Source organism: Heptranchias perlo, chromosome 10 (assembly GCF_035084215.1).
Source record: "Heptranchias perlo isolate sHepPer1 chromosome 10, sHepPer1.hap1, whole genome shotgun sequence".
Taxonomy (NCBI): Eukaryota; Metazoa; Chordata; class Chondrichthyes; order Hexanchiformes; family Hexanchidae; genus Heptranchias; species Heptranchias perlo.
In genome coordinates this window covers 47,366,449-47,385,545 of record NC_090334.1, presented here as the reverse complement: position 1 = coordinate 47,385,545, position 19,097 = coordinate 47,366,449, and the positions used below count along the sequence as shown (strand labels likewise).

Genomic DNA, 19,097 nt, shown 5'->3' with positions numbered 1-19,097 from the left:
ATCTTCCACTCTCCCCACCCTGCCCCGATCTTACGTTTCAGCGCCAGATGACATTTCGTGTTCTCTTTCTCAACACACCACCGCACCCCACCCCCCCCCCCCCCACCCCCACCCTCAGCACTCACGTTGCAGCTTGTAACAAAGCAGGTCTGTTAAGTGCCAAATAAAACCACAGTATTCAAGCATCCCTCATTAACAAAATTACACTGGCAGGAGACAAAGCTTGTACAAACATACAAGAGTAGAGTCCCACAGCAAAGAACCATTAGGCTAGAGCTGACAAACTTGAACCTTTTAAATTGTAACACTTATTGGCTGGCAAGTGACACAGCATATTCTTCCCTACTGACACAATGCACCAGTGTGGTAAAGAGGGAGGAGACCACCAACTTGAGGCTATGCTCTGTGGCACAGGGGACAGAAAAAAGCGCAGAGGCCACAAACTAGGAAACATTATTTTTGTTTAACATTTTTACAAAAGCGTTAGTCTCTAAATTCAGTTTCCATCTTCTCACTGTCAAATATAAATGCCCCCGAGACCAAACAAAAGCTCTCCCAAATATTGATTGGTGTCCTCATTTCTGTTTTGTGTTAACCATTTCCATCAGTGCAGATCAATAAAATATTTCAGCAACTATAATCATCCTTTGACCTTGTGGGTATGGAGCGATAATCCAACTCAGGAAAGAAAAAGGTTGTACGCAAGTGGATAAGGTGCCAAGTCATCATTGTTCACTATTGCTTAATCCTCTTTAAAATGGAGCCTCCAGAAATTCCACCAACCACTGGAATCAAATTAAAAGCTGTACAAGTTTTTTTTTGAAAAAAGTTACATGATCTCCTTCAGGAATACACAATTGCTTTTAATAACATAATATGATTCAAGTTAGTCAACAAAAATATTTGTGTGTAGAGATTTTGATTGTAATCACTGTGACTTATACATAATCATTAAATGTCAGAATTGATACACTGATTCAGTGAGCAGACACCAAATGCAAAAATCTATATTTTAGGCCACATGCTAGGTCATTACTTTAAGCACTACTACCAGTTGTGGCCTCAGCTCGGGCAGTAACACCCTCTCAAGTAAATGAGGTGCACCACTGCTCATCACAAATATAAAATGCCGCTACCAACATTAAAGTCCGGTGTTTCTGCCTCCTCATAGCCAGATTTTCCCATACTGAACTCTCCCTTTCCCAACATATCAGGGGAGTCACTGATAGAAAATGTCTTGACCCACATTTGTACGAACATTTGCGGATGCTTCAAGAGGTGGTTCTGTAATAGAAAAACAGCTTTAAAAAGATGCTGAATTTCATCAATACCACAAATCATCTGTTGCCAATTCACATCCTAGCTGCCATTCAGCACATATCAAAGTGGATATGCTAAATGATTTTGTGTTGAAATTTTGACAGTAGTTCATAATAAAATAAGTATATTTTTAGCAGCAAGAGCCAGATAGTTTTACTGGCAAAAAAACTGATCCAAGATAACATGGAGTCAATGTTACCAATGAAGACCCCGAACTGCTACACTAAGTCAGCAACATTTAAGCTTTTGGCAAGATATCACCTGAAGTTTTAAGCTGCAATTATGTCACTGGCCATAGGAAGGGCACTATGTGGCTCAACCAGCTTCTGTGCAACAAGGGAGCTGTCAGTGGTTCTGAATTAATAGCTTGTGCGGTTTGGTCAAATAAGGCATGTGAAGCAAATGCATTACGCACAGTAAAGAAAATAGTAAAATAAAAATACCATGTAATTGTTATGTTTAAGTTTCATGTACAGACAGGATTAAGCTTGGCTGTGATACCTTCTGCAACCTGTCTGCTGACACTCAGTCAAGGCTCATAGAAACAATGACTACTTGGGCAAGGTACCAAGGTACCCAACATCTGTGGAACCATACCCCAACATTATGTCAACATCTGCAGGAGGAGGGCAAGAACAAAAAAAAGGGAAAGAGTGGGAGCAAGAGAAAGCAGGCACAAGAGATTTTTAAAAACACACCATGGTGGAATGTGAAACACTCTGCCACAAACCACTGTTGAAGCAGAGTCTAGAAGTACTTACATAAAGAGAATTAGATAGTTGCTTGAAAAATATTAAAGCCTAAGGGGAGTGAAATTAGAATAGATAGTTCACATAACCCTAACGCAGCTCAGGATGGCCCATTTCTGTGCTATGAATCTATAATACTGGTAACTAAATCAAGTAAAAGAAAGAAAGACAGACTTGCATTTATATAGTGCCTTTGACGACCTCAGGAGGTCCCAAAGCGCTTTACAGCCAATGAAGTACCTCTGAAGTGTAGTCACAGTTGTAATGTAGGAAAGGCGGCAGCCAACATTGCTGTTTGTGGGAGCTTGCTGTGCGCAATGTGATAATGACCAGATAATCTGTTTTAGTGATGTTGGTTGAGGGGTAAATATTGGCCAGGATACCAGGGACTCCCCCCTTGCTCTTCTTCGAAATAACACCATGGGATCTTTTACATCCACCTGAGGGGGCATATGGGGCCTCGGTTTAACGTCTCACCCGAAAGATGGCACCTCCTGACAGTGCAGCACTCCCTCAGAAGTGCACTGGAGTGTCAACCCAGATTTTGTGCTCAAGTCTCTGGAGTGGGACTCAAAGTAAACAAACCAATTTGATCTTTTGCAAAATGCACATCTCCAGCCTATGATTTTCCTCCCATTTTAAGCGTAACATTTACCCATGAACACTTTAATGAAGAATGTAAAGACAAGTGGCTGCAATGGGGAAAACAATGCAGTGTGGAGGTGTGCCTGAGGCCACACAAGAGGCTCTGGGCTGTGGTTGGGAAGAGGGTAAGTGGGAATGCACCGAGGGGAATGTGTGTTGGGATCTGATGGTTCAAAAGGCAGTTTGAGTCCCATTCTCCTGAGCCCACTCCCTTACAATGCTGCTAGACCCTGCTCCCCTACCCATACAGTCAAATCTCAGCACCCCCACCAATACCGGCCTCCTGAATGCCCCTCCTTAGGCTGGCTGAACCCAGAGACGCCACTCCCAGATCTTTGGACCTCTCAATTGTTACAAACCCCTAAGACTGCAATCCTAGGCTCCCTGATCCCAGAACCACCCACAATGCTTCTAGACATTGGGGCCACCCTCCCCAATGCTCCTACGACTGCTCAATGTTCCCAGGTTCCAAGGCCTGCTTCGGTGCTCCCAGAACCAAACTCTGAGGTGCTCAGGGAACTTTCTGACCCTTCTGCCTGCACTCTCACTCAAATTATCAAGAGCCCACCCACGTACCACTAGATCCGCTTACTCATAGATCCCAGGGCTGCCCCAATGCTTATAATTCAGTGTTTCTGATAATACTACCTGCCAAAATACCACTGTTCTTATAAAACCTATGATGCACCATGAGCAAAGTCATGGGAGATTGGCTAGTATTTTTCAAGTTAGGGAAATTAACATCGAGCAATAACTAAGCGGGCTTCAAATTCCCTAATGACAAACCTTAAGTTTTGGCAACTCTATTCGTCTCTGCATTTTGTGCTGTTACAATTCCATAAATATGAACCACAACAATAACACTTAAGTATTTCCAAATACAGAGCAAGAAATGTGCATTCCAAATGTATGAAATTGTAACCGGGGTCAAAACAACTGGCTTGAATAGTTTATTCTGTCAACAAGAATGACTTCTAAAACTTGACTCTGTCTTCCTCCCTATCTGCGCACTCCTCTTGAAGGCATAAACACATTGTTGCAGTATAGTTCCATATGCTCCAACTTCTATCTGGTGCCTTGTCAAAGTGGCTATTCTTCACACATATGCCTAAAGAGTGGGTGTCATCAGGCTATTCAACATGGACCTATCATCTTCGAGCCTGAACATGTCCTCGTCCAGTAATCACACGCACACTTCCAGCAGGGGTCATTTGATAGCAGTCAAGAGCTGGAACATTGGCCAATTTTTCACCCCCTAACTCAGGGGTGCCAAGGCTAACTATAGCATTCGAAAAAGGAGATGGTGGATCCTGTCGGTTGGTACCCCGAGCAGACTGTCAATGTCAATTGGCAGGACGCCTCATTGCCAGAACTTTCAAACAAGCACCAAGACCTAGCTTGGCTGGTGGTGAGAAGGGCCCTTCCCATCAGATCCTTCATGCACTCCCAGAGTCTCAGTGCCACCGCACGCTGTCCCCAAGGAATTTTATTTTAAATTCACAAGCTTTCGGAGATTTTCTCCTTCCTCAGGCAAATGCCTGAGGAAGGAGAAAATCTCCGAAAGCTTGTGAATTTAAAATAAAATTGCTGGACTATAACTTGGTGTTGTAAAATTGTTTACAATTGTCAACCCCAGTCCATCACCGGCATCTCCACATCATGTCCCCAAGGAGGCTGCGGTGGAGACGAGACCATCACCCATCTCTTTCTGGAATGTGCCTTTGCAAAGAAGGTCTGGAGAGAGATATGGTGGTATCTGTCCAGGTTCGTTTCGAGCAGTTCTGTAACACAGGACTCTGCTCTACGGGCTGTTCCTGGGGAAGCACACAGAGACAGACATCATCTGCTGCTGGAAGACCATCAACTGTGAAAGACACCCTTTGGTCTGCCCGAAACTTGCTGGTCTTCCAGTGGAAGGAGCTGTCCTCAACTGAGTGTTGCAGACTGGCACATTCCAAGGTCCAGGACTACGTGCTCAGGGATGCACTGAAGTTGGGTGCGGCCACCGCAAAGGCTCTGTGGGGAAAGGCAACCGTTTAGAGCCTTCCCGCCATTGTATACTGAGGGGCTGCAATCAGGGAAAACCCCCTCGGGCAGAATGTAAAATTCAAATTGATGTAATGTACCTGTAATCAATCATCTGTATTGACTGTGATGCAATGAGGCACCCTAGGGTGTCATAAACTGTAATTATGTACGATGTGTAACTGTACTGTTGGAATCATATTTGAACTGTACTTGATGTAACCTGCAAATTGTATAATGTGTACATTTGGAATGTGATATGACAACTACTGTATGTATTGTTGCAAATTTTATGAATAAAGTATATTTTTTGAAAAAAATTCCTATTACTGTCATGGTTGAAATTAGCCAAATCAGCACAGTTCATAGATCAAACATGGTATTTTCTGGTTTGTATGGCTTAATTATTCACTGCCTGAACCTGTTGAGCAATCAGAGCTTCATGGATTGAAATTTGCCTAGTATTCAAGCTTATAAATCAAAAGGTTTGTGTAAAATGGGCAACTTTTCCTTCCACACTTTGCATCCCAACTGAAATGTCACTTGTTTAAGGGGACTTAATGAAATCTTACATCAGTCTGATGGCTTATTACATCGATCACAATCTGCTGTTGTACAGTATGAACACTACCTGCAACTGTCATTTATTCATGACAGCTATTTAAAACAATAGTCCAACCAAACTCAACTTATGTTTACAAACATTCAGAGCTAATGGAATGCCTATTAAAGCAGCAGACAAATTACTACACTAGTGTGCCATGCATCTAATTTTGGCAGCAAGGAACAGCATTATTACATGATTCTGGTGAATGCCAGTACTCCCAAAGTGGAACATGACACTAATGTGCAAATAGCTTTAAAAGAAAATTCCCTATGATTCTCCTTGGGCTTTGTTTATTTATTTATTTAATTAATTTGTTCATGGGATGTGGGCGTCGCTGGCAAGGCCAGCATTTATTACTCATCCGTAATTGCCCTTGAGAAGGTGGTGGTGAGCCGCCTTCTTGAACCGCTGCAGTCCGTGTGGTGAAGGTTCTCCCACAGTGCTGTTAGGAAGGGAGTTCCAGGATTTTGACCCAGCAACGATGAAGGAACGGTGATATGTTTCCAAGTCGGGATGGTGTGTGACTTGGAGGAGAACGTGCAGGTGGTGGTGTTCCCACGGACCTGCTGCTCTTGTCCTTCAAGGTAGTAGAGGTCGCGGGTTTGGGAGGTGCTGTCGAAGAAGCCTTGGCGAGTTGCTGCAGTGCATCCTGTGGATGGTACACACTGCAGCCACTGTGCGCCGGTGGTGAAGGGAGTGAATGTTTAGGGTGGTGGATGGTGTGCCAATCAAGCGGGCTGCTTTGTCCTGGTTGGTGTCGAGCTTCGAGTGTTGTTGGAGCTGCACTCATCCAGGCAAGTGGAGTGTATTCCATCACACTCCTGACTTGTGCCTTGTAGATGGTGGAAAGGCTTTGGGGAGTCAGGAGATGAGTCACTCACCGCAGAATACCCAGCCTCTGACCTGCTCTTGTAGCCACAGTATTTATATGGCTGGTCCATTTAAGTTTCTGGTCAATGGTGACCCCCAGGATGTTGATGGTGGGGGATTCGGCGATGGTAATGCCGTTGAATGTCAAGGGGAGGTGGGTAGACTCTCTCTTGTCGGAGATGGTAATTGCCTGGCACTTGTCTGGCACGAATGTTACTTGCCACTTGTCAGCCCAAGCCCGGATGTTGTCTGAATGGAACTGAACACTGTGCAATCATCAGCGAACATCCCCATTTCTGACCTTATGATGGAGGGACGGTCATTGATGAAGCAGCTGAAGATGGTTGGGCCTAGGACACTGCCCTGAGGAACTCCTGCAGCAATGTCCTGGGGCTGAGATGATTGGCTTCCAACAACCACTACTATCGTCCTTTGTGCTCGGTATGACTCCAGCCACTGGAGAGTTTTCCCCCTGATTCCCATTAACTTCAATTTTACTAGGGCTCCTTGGTGCCACACTCGGTCAAATGCTGCCTTGATGTCAAGGGCAGTCACTCTCACCTCACTTCTGGAATTCAGCTCTTTTGTCCATGTTTGGACCAAGGCTGTAATGAGGTCTGGAGCAGAGTGGTCCTGGCGGAACCCAAACTGAGCATCGGTGAGCAGGTGCCGCTTGATAGCACTGTCAACGACACCTTCCATCACTTTGCTGATGATTGAGAGTAGACTGATAGGGCGGTATTTGGCCGGATAGGATTTATCACGCTTTTTGTGGACAGGACATACCTGGGCAATTTTCCACATTGTCGGCTGGATGCCAGTGTTGTAGCTGCAATGGAACAGCTTGGCTAGAAGCGCAGCTAGTTCTGGAGCACAAGTCTTCAGTACTACAGCCGGGATGTTTTCGGGGCCCATAGCCTTTGTTGTATCCAGTGCACTTAGCCGTTTCTTGATATCACGTGGAGTGAATCGAATTGGCTGAAGACCGGCTTCTGTGATGGTGGGGATATCGGGAGGAAGCCCCAATTTAGTCCCCAGTACCAAGCTTACTCCGTATATAGTCTTTGTGCACTATTTGACATTTCTTTGTGTGCAAGCATTTTAAAAGGTTAATTTAATTTTAAGTTAAACATGTATAAGACACACTGTGTGGCCTATTTCTTTTCTGTATACAGCACAACGACTTCAATAATTTTCAGTAGTGTTTATAAACCATTGTGGGCTCAAAGTATTTTTTTTTCCTAACAAGTTGTTAGGCGTAAGAACAAAAGACTGGTGATACTCTAAAGGAATTCAGTACAAATCAGATCCAGGTGGGGCATGAAAAAAAAAGTATCTCATCCTGAAGTGAATTTAACTAAGAAAATTAAAGAACCCTTCAATGTGCTGCTTTGGGAAGCCACTTGTCAAGGAGGGGAGGGAAATATAAGAGTGTCACCCCAATGCACTGTCTCACATCTCTTTACAGCCAAGTACGAATTAAAAATATTAGGATGTGGCTGAGCTGGGAAAAGTCTAAGTGCTGATGCATGAGATTTTCTAATTCTCTACTCTCTGAATCAGCACTAGAGGGGCACCCAAAATGGCCTGAGGAAAAAAAAACATAAGGGAAAGAAGAAACTCTTTGCATTGAAAACACTCCCCCCTCACTCTTTCAGCCATACATTTTATGTACTACTGTAGAATAATTTTTCACTCGAGACCAATAAGAAACATGAGCAGATCACACCAGTTGTTCACACAATGCCATTTATTCTTTATGTTTACATTAAGAGAACTGCTTTTACAAATTATGAGCAAAATGTATTATCCTACATTTATTATCTCAATTTCTCAGCCCCATTGTAATTGCTGAGCTGGGAGATGGGAATCTGGTAACAGAAGTAATATTATTTCAATTTAGTGTTGCTAAGTATTGGGGAATAAATTCCAACAAGTTAAACTAGGAGCATAGGGATCAAAATTCTTATTATTTTGTTTTTGGAGTAAAAGTAGCAGAATTCTGATGCAGGGGAAAAATCTGGGTCAGATGTAGTTACATACTTTCTAAAATGTACACTAAATTCCAGTAGAACTGGCTGCTGACAAAAGACGCACCCATTCCCAAAGTGCTGATATATGGAAATGACAGGATAATAAAAAAAGGACAAACTGGTCAGCCCAGAAATTCTGCCATTTATACCAGAATTGCACCTGACCCAAGTTTAGCTTAGTACATGCTGAAACATGTGATATCTGTAGAATGTCAACAAATCAGCTCAAATCACCAAGCCTGTACCGAACATCGTCATACAAGATAGAAGATCAGAACTACCCAATATTAATAGATACATCTATCTGTTTGGCATCTATATGTTTATCGTTTTCTGTACAAGGACAGCTTTTGTTATTTGACCCACTCTCTGGAATGCTTAGCTGATGTAAGTTAGTGTATAATCGAGAGTGAAGGTCATAGAGAAGGAATGATGTAATGGCCATTTAGCTAAGCGTAAAAAGAGAGTCCACTGTAAGGAAGTCAGGGAATACCCAGAGGACTAATCACCCTGCGATCAAACTCAGCAACTGAGGTCTCCAGCAACCCTTGCATCAGTGTGTGTATTGTCTGTTAGTATCAGAGTATCATTCCCTCTAATAAAATCTGTAAAACAAATACTCTGCATTTAGAACTTTAACTCCTGGCACAGAGATAACAGCTCCAACAACACTCTTCCCCCCTCCCCTCTCCCCAGCATATCTGCAGCATGGCAGGCTGTAGTTGCAATCTTAATACATCTCAGTGTTTAGATTAGCTGACCTTGCAATTAATGATCAGGGTCAGTGCCTCGACCTCAAGTCAGGCAGAAGTCCAATTCTACCTCTGTTCCAATGGCACAATGATGCTGTTGGAATTTGGGGTTTTTAGTAATTAATACTAGACTTATTTCTAGATGTTATATACTAGCAAGAAAACAGGTTTAAAAAGCCAATGCGTTATGCCTAGGCTCCTCAGTCACTGATATGCAAACAATTATAGTTGCCAGTTCTAGTGACAGTGACTGATACTGCATCTTGCTGAAACTCTCTCAAGAGAGATTACTAAAACTATAAATAAGTTACTCAAAATCTTAAATATCTACATCATCTGCCACCATGCAAAGCAGTACTAAGTTTTATTCAGAGAAAATATAAACTTATCAGGTTTTGAAGTCCAAATAAAATGGTCAGAGCAGATATTAAACAATTAACATAAGAATGCATGTTTAAAACTGTCTATTCACATGCTGGCTGGGAGAAATATTGCATTTAACTGCTTGCAGTTTCTCTTTACACCATACAGAAATGCAGCTGGTTTCATTCTAATTAGCATTATCACTGAAACACAAACTTGCTACAGAAAATGTCATGAATAGTCAATAAACACTGCTATTATCTAACTAAGTTTTAAAAATGTATTGATACACTGAAATTGGGATAGAAAGCAGCAGTGAAACAATAGAAATACCTAGCACTGAAAGTGGAAGAAATACTTTCTGATAACAGAAATATTTATCAAAGCCTGCTTACTCTGTGCTGCCTAATAGTAGGTAGCTATTGTCTTCTACCCGATACTGTGTGAAAGGAATAGCAACAGGAGGCTGATGGAATGAAAATAACCTCCACAAAGCTGCCAAGAATGGAAGGAGAAATTGAGATTCTTCTCATTAGCTTACAGCTGATAGCTGTGAACAATACAGGTCATGAGGTGCAGTGGGGGTTGGGAAAGCAGAAGTACACTTGCTTTGCTGTACTCTAAGCATATGTTAGTAACAGCAACTAATGGAAATAAGAGACCATCTGCTAAGTTGAATAGTCGCTAAGAGATTTCAATTTAAAAAAAATTAAACCTTACAGTAAATGGAATGAACAGAAATGTTTTTTTAAAAAAAACATGTAAAGAAACCCAACAGCAATCTCTGAAAAATTGCCATTGACAATAAGTTAAGAGTTTTACAAAGCATCTCAATTCTAGCAAATGAAAAGCTGTAGTCAGATGATGGAAGTATAGGTAGTTAGTATATTTCCTTCAAGATCATAAATGCTAGGTTACCAGAGGGAAGGTGCAGATAAATGTATTATGCATACATGGTTACTGATAAGGCACTCAAAAAGGGGCAGAAACAGCATACCAAACCTCTTCCTATGCCAAAACATCTCCTTTGGTATATGAGCAGGTAGGAGGAATGATTTCAATTCATTGCACATTTCTCTAACTTTTCCACCATACTTGTTATTTAGATCACTGCATCATTGAAATAGTTTCCTACTAAATAAATCAAAATTACAATTTGAACAAAATAATTTAGTAAAATATGACAGTAGGAACCAATTTATTGGTGAAATCTTGTCCATTATTTTATTGATGTTCTCTGACCATTGAAATCTACTGCTGCCACCTGCAGCAGCATAATCACCTAGCACACTTAAATCAAATTGCATATTAAGCATTCTGTTGAAAAGATGACAATAAAGCTGTCAATAGAAGATACAAAGTAGCACAATTTGTAACTAGATGAGTCAAAAAGGAGTACCAATGTGAAGCAGTTTGAAACTCATAGCTCTCATAGAAGCAAGTATAATTTAAACTCAGTTCTGCCAGTGGTTTAAAATGAAAATAGGCTCATTTTTGGAAACTACAAGCAAACATCTTAATTTAAACAAATGTAATAATTAACCTGCAGATGCTAGATTCGTTTCCGTAAAACTGACAACCTAATAAAAATGCATTATGGGCATGCCCATCGTCTACTTTGAGACAAATGCAATGTAGGAAAAAAAAGAGAAATGTGTTAATTTGTCATTGCAATGTATAAAGGTCACACTGCACACTCCTAAATGTGCACTACAATGGAATCAATGATTTGATCTGCCAGTTTACTGTTTTGCATCATTCAACCCTGGCTGTACGTTAGAGTACTCAAGGTGTTGGTGGAAAAGTATGGACACACCTTCGCCAATTAACCAAACTGATGTACCTTTTGCATACAAATAACCCCATGCGACAATAATTATTGCCATTTTTAATACACACCTTATGAAGTTTCCACATGGCCCCGAGTGCTTTCACTTCATGGCTGGCGTGTTTACCTTCTTCCAAGCACTGGTAACAGACTGGCGCCTTGCAGTTGACACAGTACATGCTGTGATTCTCGAGCTCGTGGTCGGTGCAGTTGGAGATTTTGCGCGGGCTCAGCCTCCTGCAGATCCTGCCTTGGGCCGGCGGTACAAGGCGGTGTTTGGCGAGCGGACCTCGCGGAGGATGGCACCTCAGGCGGCAAGCCTCGCAGTAAAAGACGTCGCACTGCTCGCACATGACGGTGGCTTCTCTGGGCGACTTCTCACAGAGCTGGCACTTGAGAGCCACGGCTTTGCCCTGCTGATAGCGGTCGATGATGCCTTCCAGGACGCGGTTCTTGGGGAAGCCGCGGAGCCCCCGATCGTCCAGGATCAGGCTGCGGTGGCACTGCGGACAGGTGATGCAGGAATTGCGGGGAGGCACCGCCGGCGAGGGCGGAAAGACCCTCACTCCGTTTGGGGACCTCTGACACGGGGTGGTCGGGGCGCTAGCAAAACCGGCATAAGAACCGTAGCCGCTGTCGGCTTCGCTGTACAGGCTCATCTTATCCAGGTCCAGGTAGTCATAGTCGGAGCCCGAAGCGCGGCTTTGAGGAGACTCGGCTTCGGGCGTCTGGACCAGGATGTTGCGAGCGCACGCCAGGCACAGGTTGTGTGAACAGGGCAAAATGATGGGTTCTCGGAAAAAAGCACCGCACACCAGGCATTTCAGCTCTTCCTCCATCTCCTCCATTGGGGACAACTGCAAAAAAAAAACCACAGCGACAGAGCACGCCTGTCCCCGAATACAGCAAGATCTAGCTCAACGATATTTACAGGTTCGTGCTGCACACAAGCACCTACCGTTCCCCCCTCCTCCTCCTGCAGCCGCAACAGAATAACACCCTCACCCGCTGATCCGCCCAACCTGCCCGCATCACGCGCCGTCCCTCGCTGCTCCGATTGGCCTTTCAATCCGCGCAAGGTTCGAACCCGCCCGCTGGCTGCTGAATTCAGACTGTCAATCACCGCGGGACTGCAACCGGTTTGTAAAGGTTGGGAGCATAGTGCAGTTATATAAGGATCCTGCGGTTCACGTATCGAGAGCTTGCAGGATGCCAAAGTTTTAATGAGCGTGATGTGATTGTGCTTGTTTTGGAAACATCACTTTTTGAGGTTGTGTACATCAGATGTTGATGCTCAATAATCGACATGGTGCATGCTTTCATAAAATGTGTGAAAATCAATGCGGTTGAACGTTCCACTTCCCATATTTTCTGCATTTACCGTTCCCATTATAGAATTTCCACCATGAAGTGAGTTGGATTTCAAGAGGAATGGAGAATTTAGTCCGTGTATGTTTAACGATTCTTGACAATGAATCTTATTTAGGAAAAAGGTTTTTTTTATTAACAATGTTAACATGACTGTGTGTTGATTACAAAGAATTAAATAAATCTTTGTGGAAATGGATGCTGTGTGAACAACATGCACCGTAAATGTACATTACAAAATAAGTTTATCCAGGATTGATCATACATGCCAACTATCAGCTTTTCAACTCAAGCCTCCACTTGTCAGCTTTAAAAAACAAAAATAATTTTTTTTCGCTGGGATTGGAAGTTGTCAATATGAGCCAACCAGACCATTGAGAAGGCACAACTGGAGGCTAAGGAAATATTTTTCTCCATAGTGACTTGCACACAAACTTGAGGCAGAAAAGTTTTAAGATGAGCTGATGGTTTCTGAGAATCACAGTTATAGGTGTTTTGTTTAGTGTTTGTATCCAAAGACATTGGGCTGGATTTTGCTGTAAAAATAATGGTGAGGCTAACACTGCTCACCGTCATTGATATGCAAATCGGACAGTAACTTCCGGGGACCTCACAGGCACCCCATGTAATGTATTGAACGGTGTGAAGTTCCTGTACTTACATGATAGATACGGACTAAACTCGCCAAAATAAGTTAACTCAAGTCATTTCAAGTCTAAGTACCATTTTAACGGTATGGTAAGTCTTAATTACTGCTGAATAACCTCTCTGGTACTGAAAATTAACTTTTACAAGTGTAGAGTCTCATTCCTTCAGCTTTTAATTATTGTTGGATTTAAAAAAAAATTTTTTTTTTACTTTTTATCTCTGTCTCTTAATTCAATCGTTCTTACCCTCTCTTTTTATTTCACTTTCTGTACCTGATTTGACATTGAATTCACTATTCTAACTTACACTTCCTGGTTCTGACTCTGCGTTGTTATTAACTTGTTATTAATTCTGTAATTTCCAGGAACTTGCCGTGCAAAAGTTCATAGAAAGTCTATGGGCAAGTGCAAGCCCAGTGAACAGCTGGCACTGTCCATTAGCTGCTCACAGCAAATCCGATCCATTATATATAAGTGAGCTGTTAAAACACAGATTTTTTTTAAACTTATAAGTTTCATCTAAGGAACTTTCTGGGCATGATCAGTGGTTGTCTTATATGAAAGTTTATTTTCATCAAGACTAGTCATAACTGCTTTTTTGAGATGTGGGAAATGTCCTTTGGTGTGAATGCATTAACTGGCTTTGAGTATTCCTATCACTGCACTGGGAGAATTGCCAGGGATTGGAAGTAAGAGTGGGGTAGAAATAGTGATGAGCTTTACTTAATTTAAACAGTTTACACTGAGATTTCCGTATCTGGGAATTTGTTACAGTGTACTGCTGTAATTTGTGATGCAGGTTGTAATTTGTGTGTGAGGTGCAGTGCCTGGTTATGTTCTGTAACTTAGCTATTTTCAGTTTGTTTATGCACACGTCCCTTTGTTACCATGGAGTAACTGACAATGAACCCACACGAGTAGAGTGGCCGACGTCCATCAGGAAATATGAAGAGCGACATTAATAATCAATAAGAGTATATTGGCTGCCCCTAGACTTGAGGCAGTCAGGCAGGTCCACCTGAGAGCAAAAAATTCAGCTCCCTACGCCTGATCCTGGAAACTACATTTTTGTACACTTACTTTTTTAATGCTTGCAGTTTGTTATTTTATTTCCAGCAGCCCATGCTAATAGCCCAGATTGTTACCTCAGTATACTGTAGGCAAGACCGCTTATGAGAATAGGAGTTCTCATCTGTAGTATACAGAAGCTGCAATCCTTGGGTAACCTTTTTGATGGGTTTAAAAGAGTAATATAGACTACTTTGGCAATAATTGTGGATGAATGCTTAATGCATTTGTTTGTCATTCCTCTGTCCATCATTTTAACGGATGACATAGACGCTTATTGAAGTCCAGGCCACTACTTTTATTTTTATATTTAAAATATCTCTAATTTTTCCAGGAATTTGTTTGTAAGCCAGAATTACAGTAAGCTCCAACATGCACAAAATAAAGTGTCAAAAATCAAAACTTTATGGGTGCATGCCCCCAGATCTCCTTAGAATACATGCCAACCATCAGTGTATCACCCTGAAGTCAATGTTTTGGGGCCAGGTCAGCATGTCAACATTTACTGATACAAATCAGCGCTAACCTTCTCCTTCATCTTCTACTGAAGTCTGCTCAACGTGAGTCCAGTAACTAATGCACTATGTTGTGAAGAGGATATGGAGTCTAAAATCCAGCTCGGGATCAAATATGAAACCGCAGTTGCAGATCGTCTGGTTCAATCTGAGTCAGTGGCTGGGGAGGGGTGGGAGGGAGGAAGATGGAATTGGTGGCAAATGTGGGGAGTTTGTGATGGGGCCGAAAATGATGACTTTGTTCTTCCCAATGTTTAGCTGGAGGAAATTGTGGTTCATCCAAGACTAAATGTCGGACAAGCGGTCTGACAACACAGTGGAGGCATTAGAAGAGTTTTGGAGAGGTGGAGCTGGGTGTCATTAACATACATGTGGAAGATGACCCCCTGTCTTTGGATGATGCCATCAAAGGGCAACATGTAGTAAGGAAGAGGAGGGGCCCAAGGATAGATCCTTGAGGGACTCTGGAGGTAACGGTGGTGGGAAGAGAAGCCATTGCTGGAGATGCTCTGGCTACACAGTTGGATAGATAAGAGTGGAATCAAGTGTGGACAGTCCCACTGAGCTAGACAATAGAGGAGAGGTATTGGAGGAGGATGGTTTGATCGACCATGTCAAAGGCTGGAGAGCTCGTGGAGGATAAGGAGAGATAATGTACCATAACAGGTAGGAATCTAAACACTTTAAAACATTATGCAGTTGATTTTCCAGTTACAATGCTGAGAGTGCATCAAATTAGACTTAATTTTGTTAATTACAGTATCACATGACTTTATGCTTTCTGCATTGCCAGGTGTGTTACAACTAATATACAATTGAGGAGACAATCAGTATACATCTGCAATAAAACTGCTAGTCACCTATTAACCATCCGATGGACACATACCTAGTATAAATAACATGTAGTGAGTCAATGCAGCTGTGAAATGCACAAATATGAGCATTTGTGGAGGAAGGAAGGAAGATTGCAGAAATGCTGCTTCATTGATGAGGCCATGTAGATTACTGTGGACTGCATCATATACTAGCAAAATGTACTCTTTGGAGCAGATAGGCAACCCACAAATAAACACAACGTCCAGCAAACATGGAAAATGATCACATGGAGGGTGAAAGCAGCATCTTCTTCCTGCCACAGAGACGGTGAAAGAAGGTGTCAGATTTGAAATGAAGTGCTACGGTAAGCAATCAGGATGACTGTCAATTATTATTCTTATATTTGGGTATCCAACAGGGTTACAAGTGTCAGATGTTTTCCTAAATAGTTTCCCAAAAGAATATTGTTAACTCAAATTCATCCAGCAAATGGTTGGAAGTGGAGCATAAAAGAAGTTTAAAAGAATATTTCAAACACATATAAGAACAGGCCAGGAAATGGAAACTTGTACAGTTAGTAATGAGAAAAATTCATAACAAATTATTATGCATAAAGAGAACTGAAAAGATGAAAGAAGTTACTCTGTTTTTCTTTCTGCAAAATGTTCTTTCAAGCAATCCATACTGTACCTGATGAAATTTGCGAACATGACAATGCACCTAGTTTGTGCAATGATAATCACAAATGTTTACTGTCTCAATTATAAAAATACAAGAAAATGTGCAACATGAAATACCGTTTGACTCACTGAACCCATTTCTTTCATTGGGCAATATACAATTTGCTTTCTAATGGCCTCCTACTTAAATTTCCTAAGGGAGATGGGTAAAACTTCCAGGAAGTCAAAACTGCAAATTTTCTGCAGATAAAGTGGCATATCCTATATAACATGCTGTTTAGTGCTCCATAAACGATTTTGTTACATATTACAAATTTTGTCTTTGTGACTTTCAATTACCTTTATTGCAGATAATTATCCAATGCCTTTTTAAAAGCGAATTGATTTAGCAGATGCTAAGTTGGAAGGAAGTCTGCTTCACATGATCAAGCAATCTGTGGGGGAAATATTCTGCGAATCTTTAGTCTCACAGGAGGTTTGACTGTTTCATATTTATGCCCGCTAGTGTCATAATCAAAATTGAAATTAAAAAAAATATTGGGCCGGAAACATCGGCATGGCAACGTCCGCAGCAGCTCCCATGAATAAAAGGTACAAATTTACTTACCACAGATCCATGGCGTACACTTGTGTGCATGTGAAGATTTGAAAAAAATCACGACATTAGCCCACCCTTTGAACAGCGTGGGTTGATGCGCATGGGAAATGCCTGTGAGAATGGAAGCCCTGCCCACAAGCATGCAAGTAGAAATCAATCATTTAAAGTGAACTTCTCTATGTTAGTGTAAATAAAAATTTAACATATCTTAATATAAAAAGTCAAGCAAATGATTTAATTTAATGAAACTTACAGAAGTTAAAAGTAAAAAAAAATTTAAAATTTGTAATTTAAAAAAAAAATTTAATGATCAAAAAATATTAAAATAGGAGTAATTTGACATTCCACATTTTTAAAATTTAATTTTTGTTGTTTCACTGTTATCAACAGTCACTGCGCTTTTAAAAAGTAGTGTAGGGCTGGTATTTTCCAGCGTACCTTTTGATGACGTAAGTATCTCCGTTCCAGCTGGGCAGATGGATAAGTTTACGAATTTTTAATGATTTCTATGATTTTAGCGTACCATGTCCCTTTAATTCGGAACTGTCAAACCGCCGGCGAACCAATGGGAGCAAGTTTGTGATTTCTGCGTCTTGGTGCACATGTGCGCATTCGCGAACTTACTCTATCGATTCGCCGGCGGTCGGAGAGGAAGCCATTATGGAACAGCGCCCGAAGTGAGTAATTTCTGGGCTATTATTTACATAAATATTGTCCATTCTGTTTAACCACTTTAAAGACATAAGTCATGTTCCTTCTCAATCTTCTTTTCTTCATTGAATGCAATCTCAGTTCTGACTGATGTTTGTGATTCAGATTTTAGAGTGCCAGAATCATCCTCCCCAATCCATGTAATTTTGAAGATGAAGTGACCAACACTGAGCACACTATTCCAAATGTTGCATCGCCAATTAGTTATAAAGAGTTAAAATAACCTGCTTGGATTTGTAGTCAAATAATCTTAAGACGCATCAGAAGACCTGATTTGTCTGTTAACAACAGCCTGTCTAGATACTTAGAGTGTATGATCAATAATCACATCCAAATCTTTTTCCTTTTCCGCTATTGTCAATGGAAACCCATCCATTGTATGCACTGTGTATCAATACCCATGTATGCCACTTCATAAGAGTTAACTTCAAGGGAATAAAGGAGGAGCTCAGTCAAATTAATGAGTAATGAACCAGATTTAGTTAACAGCTTAACTGTGCGTGAACATCTATCCAATAGTGATCATAACATGATCGAGTTCAATGTAGTGTTTGAAAGGGAAAAAAGTGAGTCAGCTGCTAAGATTCTAGACTTGGGTAAGGCCGACTTCAATGGGATGAGACAGAGACTGTCCACAGTAAACTGGGCAAATCTGTTAATGGGTAAAACGACTGATGATCAGTGGGAAATGTTTAAAGAAACATTTAACGAGATACAGAACCGGTTTATATCCCTGAGGGGCAAGAACTCTACTTGCCAAAAAAAACAGCCATGGACAACTAAAGAGGAAAGGGACAGTATAAGACGTAAGGAAAGGGCATACAAAAAGGCAAAAAACGGCACAGATCCTGGCGAATGGGAAAGATACAAAGATCAACAAAGGGTCACAAAACAGATAGTAAGAGCTACAAAAAGAGAGTATGAAAAGAAACTTGCAAGGGATATCAAAACCAATACAAATAACTTTTATAGTTATATTAGGAAAAAGAGGGTGGTCAGGAGCAGTGTTGGCCCCTTAAAAACTGAAAGTGGGGATATTGTCATTGACAATGGGGAAATGGCGGACATGTTGAATAATTACTTTACGTCAGTATTTACAGTAGAAAAAGAGGATAGCATGCCGGAAATCCCAAGAAAACTTATATTGAATCGGGGACAGGGACTCGATAAAATTAACATAAGTAAAGCAACAGTAATGAAAAAAATAATAGCACTAAAGAGTGACAAATCCCCAGGACCAGATGGTTTCCATCCCAGGGTTTTAAAGGAAGTAGGTGAGCACATTGCAGATGCCCGAACTATAATCTTTCAAAGTTCTCTAGATTCAGGAACTGTCCCTCTAGATTGGAAAATTGCACATGTCACTCTGCTTTTTAAGAAAGGAGAGAGAGGGAAACCAGGGAATTATAGACCAGTTAGCCTAATATCTGTTGTGGGGAAATTGCTGGAGTCCATAATTAAGGATAAGGTGACTGAACACCTCGAGAATTTTCAGTTAATCA

The 19,097-nt window shown here is 41.5% G+C and overlaps 1 protein-coding gene across 1 annotated transcript in view; it reads right to left on the bottom strand.

Moving 5' to 3' along the window:
• trim9 (tripartite motif containing 9) overlaps positions 1–12,151 on the bottom strand; it is a 73,061-nt gene extending 60,910 nt beyond the window's left edge. Inside the window, exon 1 of the mRNA XM_067991637.1 lies at positions 11,264–12,151. Coding sequence (XP_067847738.1) covers positions 11,264–12,040 — 777 coding nt within the window. The 5' untranslated portion in view covers positions 12,041–12,151. The remainder of the gene's footprint in view (positions 1–11,263) is intronic.
• Between the last annotated feature and the right edge of the window lie 6,946 nt (positions 12,152–19,097).